The sequence below is a fragment of the Phasianus colchicus genome, chromosome 5, assembly GCF_987193195.1.
Source record: "Phasianus colchicus chromosome 5, bPhaCol1.hap1.1, whole genome shotgun sequence".
Lineage (NCBI taxonomy): Eukaryota > Metazoa > Chordata > Aves > Galliformes > Phasianidae > Phasianus > Phasianus colchicus.
This window is the reverse complement of record NC_143440.1, coordinates 18,915,201-18,932,165: the sequence shown is the minus strand read 5'-3', so window position 1 is coordinate 18,932,165 and position 16,965 is coordinate 18,915,201. Positions and strand designations below refer to the sequence as shown.

Sequence of the window (16,965 nt, the reverse complement as noted above, 5' to 3'; positions counted from 1 at the left end):
CACACAGAAATAAAGCAGACCAATGAAAAAAAGTCAAACGATAATTTCAATTGAATAGAAACAGCAACACCACTCTTGTGAAAAAGTTTTCAACAGTGTTCTGATTCTCCTCAATCTTTCCTGCCTGCTCCCCAGCCCTCTGTGACACTAAAATAACCACTCCTAGGACAACCTTCTTTCTAACCAGAGGGCTAAAAGTTCTTCCCTGTCTTCTTCTCCTGTTTAAAATGTCATTTTCCCACCTGCCAGATATACTGTTTAGGGGGAGGTACCAAAAACTTTTTTCCTCCTGCCTTATTCCCATCCATTTCCATATCCAGAGCCCTGAGTATGCTGCTCTCCAGTGAGAGGTAAAACTTAAATCCCTTAATCTGATGCTTTGCAGACTAGCATCATCTGTAGATTGCCAAAAGCCTGCTTTTTTTTTTTTTCCCTTCTGTAATAACCTAATGGAGTAGGTATCCTTTCTGCTGAAATAAAAATCTAACACTTGGGAGGTGGATCTAATTGCTGAAAATTAACAGTGTTCCTGCTCACGTTGTGAAAGCCTAGTAGCCAGGCTAAGATATTCCATTTATATAAGTATCACAGCCAATATAAATGATTTCTACTCTGCTGAAACTTCAAAGGAAAAGACACTAAATTAACATGATTATTAAGTACAGGATAATGAATATGGTGCAGTCCGTTTTTTGGTTTTTTTTTAGGGAAGCAAACCTGTTGAAAGGGGTAGAAAGGAAAATTATTGATATGATCTAAGTTTGGATTCTAGTACAGGTTCAAAAATCAAACTGTTCTGCTGGCTTGGGCTACTCATTTAATTTCTCCATGCCTTACTTTTGTAGTAGTAGAAGTAGCAATAAAGGAGCTTTAAAGCTATAATTGGTTGGTGCTTTGAGGTCCTCAGTCTAAGGAATGTATTAAACACTGATGAAACTTGTTTGTGACCACAGTTGGAACTGGGGCTAAAGCAAATGCTCTTAAGTTCAGAAGACCTCGATTGAAGTTTTTTCCCTGTATTTTATCCTCATGCCATGTAAATCAGTAAATCAGGATCCCAAATCCAAATGTTGAAGTTCTCATTCTGATTTGGACTTTGACTCTTTGGTCAGTTTCTGACCACAACTAAATACATTCCCAAAGTTAATAAAATAATAATAATTAAAAACAAAAACAAACAAACAAACAAACAAAAAACCAACCCCAAAACATATACAAATTTCATTTAAAGAATGATGCAGTTGCTTACAATGTTAATCTTATAATCCAAAATCATGTAGATTAGACGTGATTAATTGAGGAAAATAGGCATAAAAGAGCACTTCTGGAGTACTTGTTATTGTCCAAAATATCACTGAAATTCTGATGACTAAGTACAGTCTGCTTATCTCTATTTGAAACAGTTTTTTACAGATTCATTATTTCTAAAGGTCTTCTTTCCATTTCTATATAGATATTGTCCCTTCACATTTTGAAGGTTTGAAGAAGAGGATTGTTTTTCGAGTCACACTAAGTAAACATTAAATGCATGCAGGCTTAAAACTAAAGCATGCATGTTATGTAGCAGCAATAAAAAGTGCTCGGCTTGCACGACTTATGATGCTCAAGCATTGCCTTGTTAAAATGCCAAAAAAAAAAAAACCTTTTTCTTTGCATTTTTTTTGAAAAGTAAATCTCTTCCTTTGACCTTGCAATACTTAATTTTTCAGGTGTTGGACAAATGATATTTATTTTACTGAATACTTTTATATTACAGATAAGGTGGATGAAATAGTACCAGTTTCCAAGCCATCAAGAATTGCAGACAATGCAACTGTGGATTCAAGAGTGGCAACTATTAAACAGCGGCCTTCTAGTAGATGTTTTCCCTCAGCTACAGATATGAATGTGAGTGGTAGCTATGAAGTACTGCTTTCACTTCTGAAACTGTTTGGAGAGGGTACTTGCTAGTGTACAAAGTTCAAACCACAATAGAAATGAATTTAAAATAATGCATTATATTCTCATGCTGATTTTATTACCTTGTAGCCTTGGTTTGTATTTCTGATAATAATTCATTTAACAGAAGAGCCTCTGGGCTCCTAAAAACTTTCATTATATTCTTATATCTACTCTGAGATTGTCATTTCAATAACATTGCTATCTCGGTGTTACTGAAACAGAAGTAAGTGACCTCACTCTGTCTGTAATGTTAGAAGTGAGATGACAGGGAGATCTAACTTGAAAGTGTCAGTACAAAACTAAGGCCAAACAAAAAAAAAGTCACTGAAAATTGAAGTATGTTAATGCAGTTTCAGTGCCAGAATTAGTGCAGGCACACAATTTCCACTAATGTGACAAGCTCATACTTCTTATTGTTCCTAATGGCCTATATAATATCTTGATGAAATAATATATGATGATTTGTAAGGGAAGAATTGACATTAATACTATGGTAGATAGTAAAAATTTAATTTCCAGAACTCTGAAATTGGATTCCTCAGTTGTAGGATTTGCTTTTACAGAACTTATGTGTGAAAACAATAATTGTTTTTATTGCATTTTAGATGTACTTTTCCATTGCCCACCCCTCTGAAACAGCCCCAGCCCTGATATGAGCACTTTGGTGTCTCAGTAGCTTAGGAAGGAAGGAAATAGAGACTGTTTCATGACAGAAAACAAATAGTGTGTGAAAACCTATGTTGAAGGGCAGTTGAATGTGTTGGGATTCAGGGGACATTCTGCAGTTCCTAGGTGAGAATCTGTCTTCCTGTGTAACCTTGTGTGAGGCACCATCTGTGCAAGACCCAGGGAGTAGGTCTGTCACTCAGTAGTGAAGAGAGCGCACGGCTTGGTGCAAAGTGAACACTAATACCTATGCAGAGTGTGGCAGTGTTTTGGAAGTGAGTGAAATGAAATGCAATTGCTCAGGCTTCCTTTCTCGCAGCACACTGAATGTGCTGTAAACTTAACATATTGCATTGTAAATAATTTCAACTAAATCTACTTACAACTGTTGTCATTTTATTAACATACAAGTAAATCTCAGCCTTCCCCTTCTCTTCGCATCCTTCTTTGGAGAATAGCAAATTTGCTGTTCTCCATAAGAATTCCAAGAGGGTTAGGTAGTGGATTAGTCGATGTGAGTGGACAGTTATTTACATGTGGGAGAAAGTTTTGCATTCTTTAATGCTTGTGGGTTCTTCTGTTTGCTTTCTTATAGTCTATGTATGAGAGACAGGGTATTGCTGTGATGACGCCCACTGTACCAGGGAGTCCACAAGGTCCTTTTCTGGGTATACCTCGGGGTACAATGAGAAGACAAAAATCTATAGGTAAAATATTCCTCATGCATAGTTCATTTGTGCATTATTCACCTCTTTTAGTAATTCACCTCTTTTTGTACTTTCTTTCTTAAAGCATATTTCTCTAACACCTTTACTTCAATGAATGATTTTATTTTTTTCTTTATACAAAAATTCCTGGAAAAAGAAATTTTTGTTTAATTTCTACATATAGCTTTAATGGCAGTAGGCAAGTGTTCTGGAATTCTAATTTAATTCCTTTCTTTAAAATATTTCCTTTATCCAGAAACAATAGTGAGAAAGAAAAGAAAAAAAGAAACAATTCTATTGCAGAGTATTACCTAGGGCAAAATGTTATTCATTTTTGTTTTGCTGTTGAAACAAAAGTATCGTAATGCTGTGTAGTCATTTACAAAGTAATCCCTATTGATCAAAGGGAATAAACATCACCTCCATTTCATTCCAAAGAATTGTGTCAATTAATGATTAAACAAAATAGGAAAAAAAAACAAAGAGCAAATGAAATTTGAACTTGTTTTGTTCTTAGTAATCTTAGTAGTGATATTTCTCAATTTAAAAACACATTACACTGATGTAAAATTGCCCTTCTAAATTCTCCCATTATTGAGTTTATTTATATTAAAAGCCATATTTGTAATAATGTAATGTCATCTTTTGAAATAAACCCGTATGATTTTTTCCCAGTAGACTCTTCCCAGTCCCTTTTAAGTTTCAGTGCATCTTAAAAATTCATTAGGTTTCTAAGTTGCATTATTTTATGCATTTGGAAATTGCTAGAGCCAGGCATAAGCTATTCTTTTGCTCAGAACGTCTTCCCTGCTCAATAATTGTAGAAGAAAATGTGCTTCTCTACAGCTATCCTGATGATACATAAAACAAAACATTTGCCTACACATCAATGATCAGTTTAATTAAAATTCTGTAGCATCCTTTTTAATTCTGGCATCTGGTCTCTGGAAATTCAACAAGAAAAATACTTATTGTTTGAATGAGGCAAAAGACCGTTTTTGTAATTTCATACAGGCCTCACGCCATGTGAATTACACCCTTGCATTTTAGGCTGGATACAGAGATGGCACAATATGAGGGATTGCAGTGGAAGGCAGTGTTTTAATACGCTTTCTGATTTTTAGGAATAACAGAGGAAGAACGGCAGTTTTTGGCTCCTCCTATGCTGAAGTTTACCAGAAGTCTTTCAATGCCTGACACCTCTGAAGATATCCCTCCACCACCGCAGTCCTTACCCCCTTCACCACCACCACCTTCTCCCTCTCTGTACAACGCTCCCAAATCCCCAACGTCAAGGAGCTATGGAACTATCAAACCTCCATTTAATCAGAATTCAGGTGCAAAAATTTCTTTGGTTAGGCCTGAAAATGTGGGAACAATGATAAGGGACAAAGGGATCTATTACAGACGAGAACTGGACCGCTACTCTCTGGACTCTGAGGACCTGTACAGTCGGAGTGCCACAGCTCAGGCAAATTTCAGGAACAAGCGAGGTCAGATGCCTGAAAACCCGTATTCTGAGGTTGGGAAGATTGCAAGCAAAGCAGTTTATGTACCAGCCAAACCAGCAAGGCGGAAGGGGATGCTAGTTAAACAATCCAATGTTGAAGATAGTCCAGAAAAGACCTGCTCTATTCCAATCCCCACAATTATTGTGAAAGAGCCGTCCACCAGCAGCAGCGGGAAGAGCAGCCAAGGGAGCAGCATGGAAATTGACCCTCAGTCTTCAGAACAACCTGGGCAACTCCGACCTGATGACAGTTTAGGTGTCAGCAGTCCGTTTGCAGCAGCCATTGCTGGAGCAGTGAGGGACAGGGAAAAGCGGCTGGAAGCAAGGCGTAATTCTCCAGCTTTCCTCTCCACAGACCTAGGAGATGAAGATGTTGGACTAACACCACCAACACCACGTATGAGGCAATCTAAATTTACTGATGAAGCAATGTTTAGTAGTGAAGATGGCTTTAGGCAGCTTATGTCACCATCTCCGATTCCCGCACCTAGAGAGCCTGAAAATCTTTTTAATAGCAGTGATCCTAGCAATCAAAGCGATGCAAGGACATTAAATACTTCGTCCAAAACGAAAGGTACTGAAAACAGTACAGCGGCAGCTAAGTCCACAAATGCATCCACCTCCGATAATTACGTTCACCCGGTCACAGGAAAGCTGCTAGATCCAAACTCACCACTAGCCCTCGCTCTCTCTGCCAGGGACAGAGCCATGAAAGAACAAACACAGCAGATTCCAGGCAAAGTGGACACTGTTAAGGCTGACCTTAATAAACCACTTTACATCGATACAAAGCTGAGACCCAATATTGAAACGACATTTCCTGTTACTGCTACTGTCACTAGGCAAAATACTCGTGGCCCACTACGAAGGCAGGAGACTGAGAACAAGTATGAAACAGATGCAGGGAAAGAAAAGAAGGCTGAAGAGAAGAAAAACATGTTGATAAACATTGTGGATACTTCACAACAGAAGTCAGCTGGCTTATTAATGGTTCATACTGTGGACACGGCAAAGTCAGATGATACGCCTGAGGATGAGGAGGAAAAGGGAGCTGAAATGGAACCGAGCCCCGAAAACTCCCTGCCAGAGAGGCCAGAGGGGAGCGAGGAAGCTGAAAGTGAGCTGAACGTGCCTGCTGTGCCTGAGCCACCGGCATCTCCCTGCAAAACCATCGTGGCTGCGAGTTCTGTCGACGACCCAGTCATCTTACCCTTCCGCATCCCCCCGCCACCCTTAGCATCAGTTGATATTGATGAAGAGTTTATTTTTACTGAGCCACTACCACCCCCCTTAGAGTTTGCCAACAGCTTTGACATCCCTGACGACCGCTCGGTGCCCGCTTCAGCTCTCACGGACTTGATTAAGCAAAGGAAAAACGGCACACCTTCACCTGCGCCATTTGTCACCAGCCAGCCAACCAATTCTTTAGAGAGTAAAAAGCAAGTGGGTCTTTCAAACTGTTTGCCTGCCTCCTTTCTGCCACCCCCTGACAGCTTTGACAACGTCACTGACTCTGGGATTGAGGAGGTAGACAGTCGGAGTAGTAGTGACCATCACTTAGAGACAACCAGCACTATCTCAACGGTGTCCAGCATCTCTACCTTATCCTCGGAAGGGTGCGAGAACGTGGATACTTGTACAGTCTATGCAGATGGGCAAACATTTCTGGTGGACAAACCCCCAGTACCTCCTAAGCCAAAAATGAAGCCCATAATCAACAAAAGCAATGCACTTTACAAGGATGCGCTAATTGAAGAAACTGTAGACAGCTTTGTTATTCCTCCTCCCGCTCCACCCCCACCTCCCATCAGTGCGCAGCCCAATATGGCAAAGGTTGTTCCCCAGAGGACATCTAAGCTATGGGGGGATGTGACAGAGGTGAAAAGCCCAATTCTCTCAGGCCCAAAGGCTAATGTTATTAGTGAATTGAACTCAATACTCCAGCAAATGAATAGAGAGAAATCCTCAAAGCCAGGGGAAGGATTGGAGTCACCTACTGGAACAAAAACTGCAAGTCTCAGTACAAGGTAAATGTAAATAACCAAATAATTTACCAAAAAATCTTGATTTTTTTCATCTCTCCCTAGCTTTTACTATTACAAAAAGTAAAGAATGTACCTTTTATTGTATATACTTATTACACGCGTAGTCTCTGATAAACAATTTTACAGAGGGGAGGATTTTCCTTATCACCAATGTTTCTGTCATCAACATCCTAGGATAGGGGCTCTCTCAGTATTCTCCAGTTTCCAAGGTGGTTTGCACAAGCCTGTCAGTTGTCTTGACATGAGTTACTTAGATTTATGTTTCAGTAGCACTTTTCTCTTTATTTTTTTTCCTTTCAAAATGCGATGATAATTTAATTTTTGTTCAGTCTCATAACTTATTTTGTCTTCAAACAGGTAAAAAAATGTTTTTGTCTAGGCTTACTTCACATTCACTGCACGATATTTGATTTTTACTTGAATCTCTAATAATCCACTATATGATGAAGTATGAGGTCTGCTCCAAAATTAATGCCATCTTTTTTATTATGTTGGCCCATGATGTCAGAGGTGGATGTTGGTGGTATGGCAGAAGAGGTTGAGCATCCCCACCGTAATTCCATTGCATTTTATTGCTGTGCAACAGATGGCAGCGGAGGGGCAGTCTGACCAAGTGGTGTCTGGCATGGAAATGTGTATGCAGCAAAAGTGTGGAATTGAATTCCTCCATGCAGAAAAAGATGCCACACACTGACATTCATTCATGCTTGCTGAACATTTATAGAGATTACATAGCAGATGTGAGGATGTGAGCACAGTGTGGCAATGAGTGGTGTATTTCAACAGTGGTGACAGTGACAGCGAGTCACGTCCACTAAAGCGGATTTTTATGAGTGTGACATGCAGGTCCTTGTTCACCACTGGTGAAAATGCATAGTTAATAGTGGTGACTATGCTGAAAAACAGTGTTTTGTAGCTAGGAATTTGCTCCATCAAATAGTGTTGTTCTGTTCTTGGTATTTGTTATAAAATGGAAATAAATAGGAGACGTTACTTTTGGAGTGACCTAAGTATGAAGCCATCTTAGAAAATTTCTCTCTGGCATCACTTTGCATTGTTCATAGTTTTGCTAAATGGTTAATTTATTGTCTCTTATCACTCAGCTTTACTGGGTTTAAGTTCTTACTTTCTATTGTCAGCACTTGCTAGTGAGTAGTAGTGATGTCTACAGGTTCAAAAGTGTGGCTCATTTCACCGAACAACACAATCCTTGTAGTGCAGTGTAATGCATTTCCACAGAAGTGATATCAAAAGGTACTTAGAGTTGTCAGACACCATTAGATAAATGCATAGGTAATTATGTAATCACTTTTCTCAGGAATATGGTGTAATACCATGAAATTTGCAGCAGTTAAATGGACCTTTTACTGAAGTATTCAGTATTGTTTGTCCTGGCCTGCAACAAAGAAATTGGTTTTTTTGTATTTATTTTATTTTTAAAAAAATTTTTGCAGAGATGTAGTGCTGATTTTGCTTATTAAAAAAGGCAACCCTTAAGTAAATTTTATTATAATTATTCTGCTGGATAATAAATAACCTAGCCTTTGAAAAAGTACCGTTCTTTGCATGCATTAAGACGATTTACTTTTAGGGATAGGATGGCTCTATTAAATGCAAATGATTACTTATTCAGAAAGCAGTGTGATCACAAGCCTCAGGGTCAGGCCATTACATTATTTCTTTCAAGCTGTAAGTTATTAAATGGTCACAGGATGGTATGGAGGTTATACGTCTTTTAGGATGAAAAGATGGAAGAGAAATGCCGGAATTCTGAAATTCCTATCAGTATTGTTTGACTAATTGGTGTAGAAATTGTGTTGCCTGTATGGGAAAAGCTTTTAGTGCAATGAGAACTGTACAGTGAAAAGATATATAGTGGCTGCTTGACAAAGACAGTCTTAACCAAAGTTAGCACAACAACTGAACCCTGCCCATATATGTTTGAAAATATCTTGGGTAAGCATAAAATCAAAACTTGTGCACTAAGTTTGAATCTACATAAGTCTTGTCTTGCAGATGACTCTGAGAATTTCAATTTGTTTTATTCTGCCTATGTCTTCAATTTTTTGCTTGGGCTTCGTCCTTTTAAGTCATATGAACATGTTGCCTCTGACTTCATATAATATGCTTATTATCTTGCATATTTTATACTGATAGTTATTTCCAGGTTGCAGTGCAGGTATTTATTGTTATTTTATTAGTTAATAACTGAGGCAATGTACAGTAAATATGTACTGCATTTTTGAGAGAAAAAAAATGAGAAGTAGAAGCAAATAGTTACCTCTTTTCTGTGGAAAGAAATTTATGCAGTAGAAAGGCCACAAAAAATAATTTGCAGAACTAATTCACTTTACTTGAGAAATGAAAATAATCATGTAAGAAAGGACTATACTAAACATATGTCATTTTAGAGAAAAATCTTGGACAGCAATTGGAAATTACTTTGCTTTTCTGTCCTTTAGTCTTTTTAATTCTTATAACTCAGTTTTGGCAAACAGTTTTCATTATGGACTATAGAGTCTATAGAGACAAGTATTGACCTCAAACTTGTTCCATGGTAACATGCGATAAGGATGGCGGAGCACTGGAACAGCCTGCACAGAGATGTTGTGGAGCATCTTTCAATGGCAGTATTCAAGACCCATCTGGACCTACAGTAGGGAACCTGCTTTACTTGGGGGGTTGGACTCAGTGATCTCTTGAGGTCTTTTCCAATCCTTGCAATTCCATGATTCTGTGATTCCATTTGGAAGCAAAAACTCAAAAGGAATCATTTAAATCTGGCTGAAATCCTATTTCTTTCCTGAAAAGTCTGCCTAAATGTGTGTATTTGCAAACTAGAGAGAGGGATCTTGAGCTATAAAAAATAATGATGTCAAACTTTGTCCAGCTCTGAGACTAGGGAGGGTGAGGGAGGATCAATTTCTGAGCTGGAGGAGGAGTGGGAAGGAGGGAGCAAAAGGCTAACAGCAACATTGTCACAGTGGAGAAGTGCTCCAATTTCTGTTTTTTGTTGTGTTATATACACCCTGGACTGCCTATGTTTAATGTCAGTTCTGCTCTTGGAAGTGCCTACATAAAGGCCATGGATGCATAGTAAATGCTTCCCAGACAAAGCCTTATTTTTACTGCTTTTTCTTCTACTTTACCTTTAAAATGTTAAATTAATTACAGCCTTTCTAGCCTGATCGCATGATTGACACATTTTTTTACGAAGTCATAATGTATTATGCTCAGGGAATACCATCTTGCCAAAGTATGAAAGTTAATATTTCAATTGTAAAGCTAAAATTCTTCAATTTTTCTCGTATTATAAAACGTACATCAACCAACTGTAGAACTTACAGCCCTTTTCTTTGAGGCAATAAGAGAAAAGGACAAGGAATTTTAGCTTTCAGAAAGCAAGGATTCTGCTGAATTAAAGAAAAGTGATGAAAAATGTGTAGGTCTGTTCATATACCCTTCAGCCAAGGAGAAGTGGGAAGTATTATAAATAGTAACGTTGTTCTCAGGCTCACTTGGGTTCTGCTCATAGCACTAGCAGCCTGATGAAATTAAAATATATATTTCTTCATTGTGAAACATGAAGTTATAGCCTAGGAGACTGCTCTAAATACCTCTAGGAGTTATCTCTGTACAGCCAGTGGATATACAAATGTCACTCAGTCACAGCAATTGCACCGTCAGGGCAGCATGAAGGTAAATTAAAATGTAAATTGTTTGGGAATAGCTTGTTACAGAAACCTGCAAAATTGATCTTCTTTATATGTTTTTGACAAATGAGGATCATGAAGAGAATGTTCTACAATACTTAGCAGCATTTCTCTCCCAATTATTGCATTATACCCTCGTCTTCCTTTTTTCAGCATACATAGGTTTAGCAGTAATTCTACACCGTGTATTTATAGTTTTCTGTGGTTCTTATGGAGACACTGAGTTTGAAGATTTTTAAATAGAGCATGGAAATGTTTGGCTGGAAACCATCTGCTGCTCAGAGGCAGTGACCAGCTGCAGTCCAGGAAGAGGAGCCTGGGAAAGGACAGAAAAAGAGGAAAAAGCAAAAGGATGTGCTTGTTTCATTGTGCGAAGGGTTTGATCAGCAGGCTCTGGACCAGAGCTTTTGAATTCACGTGGGCTCTTCCCACTCTACACATTGGCCATCATTCACTTTAAGAAATTTTGGAGCTGATTCTTGAAGGTACAATCATCTGGTCCATCCATGTAGTCAGGATCTCAAATCAGAGGCCACGATACCCAGCCATCACTTCCTCCGCTTCTGCCCAAAATTACTTACAGCATCAGCTTGGAGCATTTGAGTACAGGGCCCTATCTGAGCCAAATACTTGAGATTGGTGTGTGCTGCCCTGGGTCACATTGCCCATCCCAGGGCTTGGACACATTCCGTACTGGGACATGAGAGCGCTTCCCACAGCTGGGCAAAGAGGAGGGGAGCAGCAGCATCTCCAACTCCTGCACTATAAATATGGCAAGGCTACTGATTCACTTGAGAGGCTACTGACTGTTGTATGAAGCTGCTAAAAGGAAGGAAGGAGAAGGCTAATGCAGGATTTTTATCAGGTTAAGAGGAATGCTCGCTCTGTGAACCCAGCAGTTGCTTAGCGACATAGTGATCAAGAGCAAGTTGCAAGCTGGCTGCATAACGCCAGCAGGATTAACGCAGGACAGCCTGTGACTGCAAGGGGGAAGCACAGCCCCCAGTGTGAGCATCATGCTTCCACTTCTGCTCTTGTGTGCTAATATGGAATAATGAACAGCCAGCCACCACTGCGCCCTGCCATCACCGCCCCAAAATGGTTGATAGCTTGGAGCAGGGAGGAGCTAGTTCTATTCTGAAGGGCTCTCCTGTTTTCCAGACTGTACTCACAGAGCATCCGTGTGTGGCCTCCTGGCAGGCTCAATGTCAGCCCGGCAGTGGGAGTGCTCATTGCAGATGTGGCAGTTGTACAGAATGCTTAACCGTGCAGGATCAAGTCCTTCAGGAAAAATAACCTGTACTGTCTTGGCAGAACAAGTTTTAAAGGGGGAACTGTCTGTGGTCAGGCTTTTGTGCATTTCTAAGAGCTTTTCATTTGGATAAGTCCCTATATTTTAACGAACAGGTAAGGCAGAATTGAACTTAGCAATGAGTCATGCGTGGGTCTTGACCCTACGTTTGGTTTATTCTGCTTATGAAACATTCTTGTGGAGTAATTATCAAGCCTTGATTTTTCAGTTTACTGTCATCCCATTATCTTCATTTCATATCATTAAGCATTTGTCAGCCATTTTCACAGGATTGCTTGCTTTGTCAGTAATTTTTGCAGCATCTCAGTCATTCCATTTTGTCATTTTTATTTGCTCTCATGGCTGCTGCTCTCAGAAGTGGGTCATACTGAAGTGCCATGAAGTAAGTGTCAACTATAAAGCATAGAGTACTCTGTGTTGTACATTCTGTTTCGTTTTAATGCTCACTCGATGCTATTGCATTTTAGTGATTTTGATGTTGATATTGTAACAAAATGCAGTGTGGATTAGCTCTCCCTTATCCAGAAATGATAACCATTCTCAAACCAGAGATGGGATGTCGTCTCCAACTAAAATGAAAGCCACTTTCATCAGACAGGTATTCAGCAAAGATTTTTATAGTGTGAGCACCAAAGAGTGGATTCCTGAACTTATACCCAGGCACCTAAATATGGAGACATAATTTTTCAAGTGCACCAAAACTCTGCTTTTAGGATGTGTTTTTGAGAGAAGGGGGAATGATAAGCACACTTTTACATGCTTATGTAAGCTCTTAAGTAAAGACAAACTAGCCTTGAAATAATCAAGCTGTGCTGCAGTGGTACCTGCTGAGTCTTTCTCCACTGGAAGCAGTGAGACTTTCCCTTCTCTTTCCAGCTTGTCTTCACCTTTTCCCTTCCAGTTCTCCAGAGGTAGGGCTGAGACAGCCTTCTGGCCCTCAGCCCCCAGCAGCACCTTGCTGCTGTTTCTGTACAGCTGTGTTATTCACATGGAAACTGTCTTTCTTGAGCAGCTCCCACAGAGCTTTGGTGATTACTCCTCGCTCAGCTGAACAGCATTACCTGCAAGAGACACTCACCATTCCTCATTTCTCCTCAGTAAAATAATGCTATTATAAGAAGCTCTGTATCCTGCCAGTCATCATACCAATGCTTGTTCTTCACCTTCTCCCAAAACAAACAATTATTTTCTTACTTTCCTACCATGCAATTTTCCTTTGACAATCCAAAAATACAGTACAAATATTGCAAGAGGTGAAGGCAAAGTTTTGGGTTTGCAAGTACACAGAAAGCTCTAAAAAGTTAATTTCCCACAGTACCTCCATATAGGGCATCTTTTCTTCCACTGTTTTTTCTCCAACATGGTGGAAGAGCTTTGTCAGAGACAAAGGACATATTGCAGCATGCCATCTTTCACTGATTTGCTTTTAATATTAAGTTAGCAGTGAATTTGAATCCTGCAAATCTGATTTAAAATTTAAAATAATTTCTTGCCTACAATCTGTGGTGATGACTTATTACTTGGAGACATGGGAATTATATACTGTGGTTTTAATATGAGACAACATAATGGGCATTACCATCAGTGCAGTCTTATAGCAACAAATGTTTACAAATTAGTTCCATATGCTGATTCTAACAGGGCAAATTTTATTTAAAATAATTATCAGACTTTTCACTTTCCTAAAATGAAATTTGGGTTTAAGTACATTTAATACGTATTTAGTATGCTTAATGTAACAGATGATCGAATAAGGCCTAAGAAATTGCTCTTATTAAAAAATCTGGAAAACCCACAACGCAATGAAAACACGCCTGCTCTCCAGCTGGAACGTGCTTGCTCCTGTATTGACCAGGATACCATCATCTGTGAAATATAAGACAGCTGAGAGTTTCAAGGCTATCTGCACCAGATGGTGCTGTAGATGACATGAACTGTAAGTGGGGATGGATGGGACTTGCACAAAGGTGCATACTTTTTTCCATCTGTAACACACTGGAATTGATACAAGTGAAAGTAGAGGGGGAAAAACAGAAAAAGAATCTTGGAATAAAAGACTCAGGACAGGAAATCTGGAAGTGCAGTCATGGGCCCCAGCAGGCTCACGTGGCTGTTATGAGGCTGAGCCTGTGCCATGAAGGCTGCAGAGCCATCTGCAGAACAGCAGTCAGAAATAAAACACAAACTTTGTTTTGCAGGTTACTGAGTGATTTTGCAGACAGCAGTGACCTCAAGTCACCGTGGTTACATTCCCCCTCTGCAGTTACTGCAAAACTGGTCCTGCACAGGGGTGCTGTGACAGTGTGTAGTGACTCACAGACTGTGTTCTCAGTGTGGAGAACAACTGGGGTGTGTTGCTGGAGGATTAAGTCTGTTAATGAAGTGCTCTGAGCTTTCTGATAAAAGGGTTAATGTTTCTATTGGCCTTTGTGCTGAACTGGCTATAGACTGAGCTAGTGTCGAAACATCATTCATCAGCTAAAATATGTTATGATCATTCTAGTGTCATATTTTAACAGTCAATAGTCCTGAACTCATGGCTTGAGAAAAGCCAGATGCCCACAGATCTTTTAATACTGCTTGTAGCCGTGAGAAGCCATTACTTTGATCCAGGCTGATGGGAAGAGCAAAAAGTCCAATGTTGCCTCTGTTGCTTTGCTCACCCTTCTGCCTGTGCATGAGAAGGGGAAGTAGCACAGGTCTAAAGAACACTTAAAGAGTGCACACTTTACTTTGAGGGATTTTGTTTTAGTGTCTTGATGATGTAGTTTATTTAAAGGAGCAGTGACAATGATCTCTTGAACAAGGATGTACAGGGAGTGTGTGAAAGGAACGATAGAGAAGCAGCAGCAGAAGCAAGTTACAGAAGCAAGCAGGAGCTGTTGGCCAAGTAACAGAAGTTACCCTCTGCTGGCGTCTGCCATGTCAGAAGATAAATGTGCATCATCCATTTGATATTGCCACAGAGGATGGCAGCTCATTTCTCATATTAGCAATACAGGAAATGTGAGTAAAAGGGTCGGTACAAATAAAGGGCTGGGGAGAGATTTCTTCATCTCTGCAAAACTTACCTTGCCTTTGTTTCATTCAGTAATACAAAATTATCCCAACCTATTTCAAATAAGAGTTTTTTGGATTCAAAATTAGATCGTGTGTTATTAAAGTCCATGAGACTCCTAGTGCTATGTGGGTAGAAATATTTTTTCCCCTCGATTAGTAGAATTGAATTGTTTCTTGCCATTGACTTTTATGTGTTAGAATGCTTAGCTCTAGTCTTGGAAGACAATGTGAGCCATTAAGCTCCAAACAAATCACAGGAAGCACTCCAAACCTTGCCAAGCATTTCTTTTGTTTGTTAAATTACAGAGACCAAAGTCTTGTTCCCACTGTGTTTTAAGTGAAGTGCTGATCTTTCAGCTCTCAAGGAGATCCCCTGTTCCCTTTGAAATATATGGAACAACCTGTGGGAAATCATTGGGATTGCTCATGTGAATAACATGTACATTCTCCAAACAGTTATTCTTAGTGCTTTTCTAATAACATGGTATTGGATCCTTATTTGAAAGAGGCTTGCTGTGCTGTGAGTGTGCTGTGCGTGTCGGTGTAGAAGTGCTGTAGGCTACCTGACATCTAAGTTTGTTAATTATGGGCTGAACTATGTGGGGATTAGATAGGAAGAGGGCTCACATCAGCCAGGAGCAAACCAAGGAACCCCTGAAGAGAGTCTCCAGATCAAGGCTACCAGGAGTAACTATGGCTGCTTGTATGAAAGAAAGGGATTAATAGCCCATTACCATTGCCTCAGGTGAGCTGCCTGTATTTCTTCTTTTTGGGTAGTTCACAGGGACAGCAGATTAGGATAGATTTTGAGAAGTACTGGGACCATCACCTTTTTAATCAAAATTTTAACCGCTCTTTTAATAAGAATGTGGGGAACCAAAGTCAAGTCACACCCCTTCCATGGGCATTCATTGCACTGGGAAACAGATCTGATGGAGCAGCCTAACCCCACGTGCCTTGTCCTCCTTCACAGCCATCTCAGTGTTCTGCAGGTGTGATTCTCCAGGCCAGAGGAGCACGGGGGGGGGCTCTTGTTTATACAGCAGATCTTGTGGTGAGGGGCATGACACAGAGAGAGCTGACGTGGTTTTGCATGGATCATTTCTGGTACTTCATTTACTGGTAGTTAATACAAGATCTTCAAGCAGTCATTCAGATAGAGACCTGAGCTGGTTCCACAGCAGGACTTTAAAATGAGGGCTCCAGAACCCACACTTTGTCTCTTTTATGCACAGTAGTGAATCTGCATTATTAGTAAAAGCATTTGGATCTGCCGTTGTGCCCCAAAGTCCTTGCCTGTTCTGCCCCAAGCATGATGGGTCAGGCATGGGGACAGTCTGGCACTGAGATAAAGAGGATGCAGCCTGTCTGAATGAGAAATCCAGCTACAGCATCCTTCAGATCATCCATCCCCTCGAGTCTATGGCATCACTTCAAAGATAAATAAATCCTTAGCTCTGGAAGTGCATGAAATTACTTGGCTGAAGGTGTCTCTAACAGGTAGGGTGTTTTAAAAGTGAAAAACTCTGGAGATTCAGGCACCCAAAGTTCAGTGAAAGATCCTGTATTGCGCATGCTGACCGGCACAGCTGTCTCATGAAATGTAAGGGTTGTGTAGTTAAGCATTTTGTGAACAGGCCTGAACCCGAACCATCTGCTTCTACATTTGTTTTATAGCCACCAGACAAAAGTAGGTTTGTCTGCTCCTTCACCCACCCCACCAGCCTTGGCAGGAGTGCCCCTCAGCAAGCTTCATGCTTGCTTCATTTGTAATCTCAGATTTCCTTTAGGTAGGAGATAGGTGCCAGTGACTTGACTACAACTGCATCACCTCTGGGTGTGCAGAGTGACAAGAATTTTGTCTCAGAAAGTTTTGTAGTGAAATTGACGAAGTATAATTTCTGTTTAGGAAAAATATGAAAGATCCAGAACCTGAGTCAATAATGTGCTTCCAATACTTTCCATAGCTACTGTTACTAGCTATGTTACCTTACAGTGTAGGACCTATAAG

At 40.0% G+C, this 16,965-nt stretch overlaps 1 protein-coding gene across 7 annotated transcripts in view; it reads left to right on the top strand.

The window, feature by feature from the left end:
• The window catches only part of SHANK2 (SH3 and multiple ankyrin repeat domains 2), a 351,210-nt gene that overhangs the window by 328,701 nt on the left and 5,544 nt on the right, over positions 1 to 16,965 (top strand). For all 7 annotated transcript variants that reach the window (XM_090140757.1, XM_090140753.1, XM_090140754.1 and 4 more), the window contains 3 exons: positions 1,757 to 1,887; positions 3,203 to 3,314; positions 4,439 to 6,851. In XM_090140757.1, the coding sequence (XP_089996883.1) occupies positions 1,757 to 1,887; positions 3,203 to 3,314; positions 4,439 to 6,851 (2,656 nt within the window). The remainder of the gene's footprint in view (positions 1 to 1,756; positions 1,888 to 3,202; positions 3,315 to 4,438; positions 6,852 to 16,965) is intronic.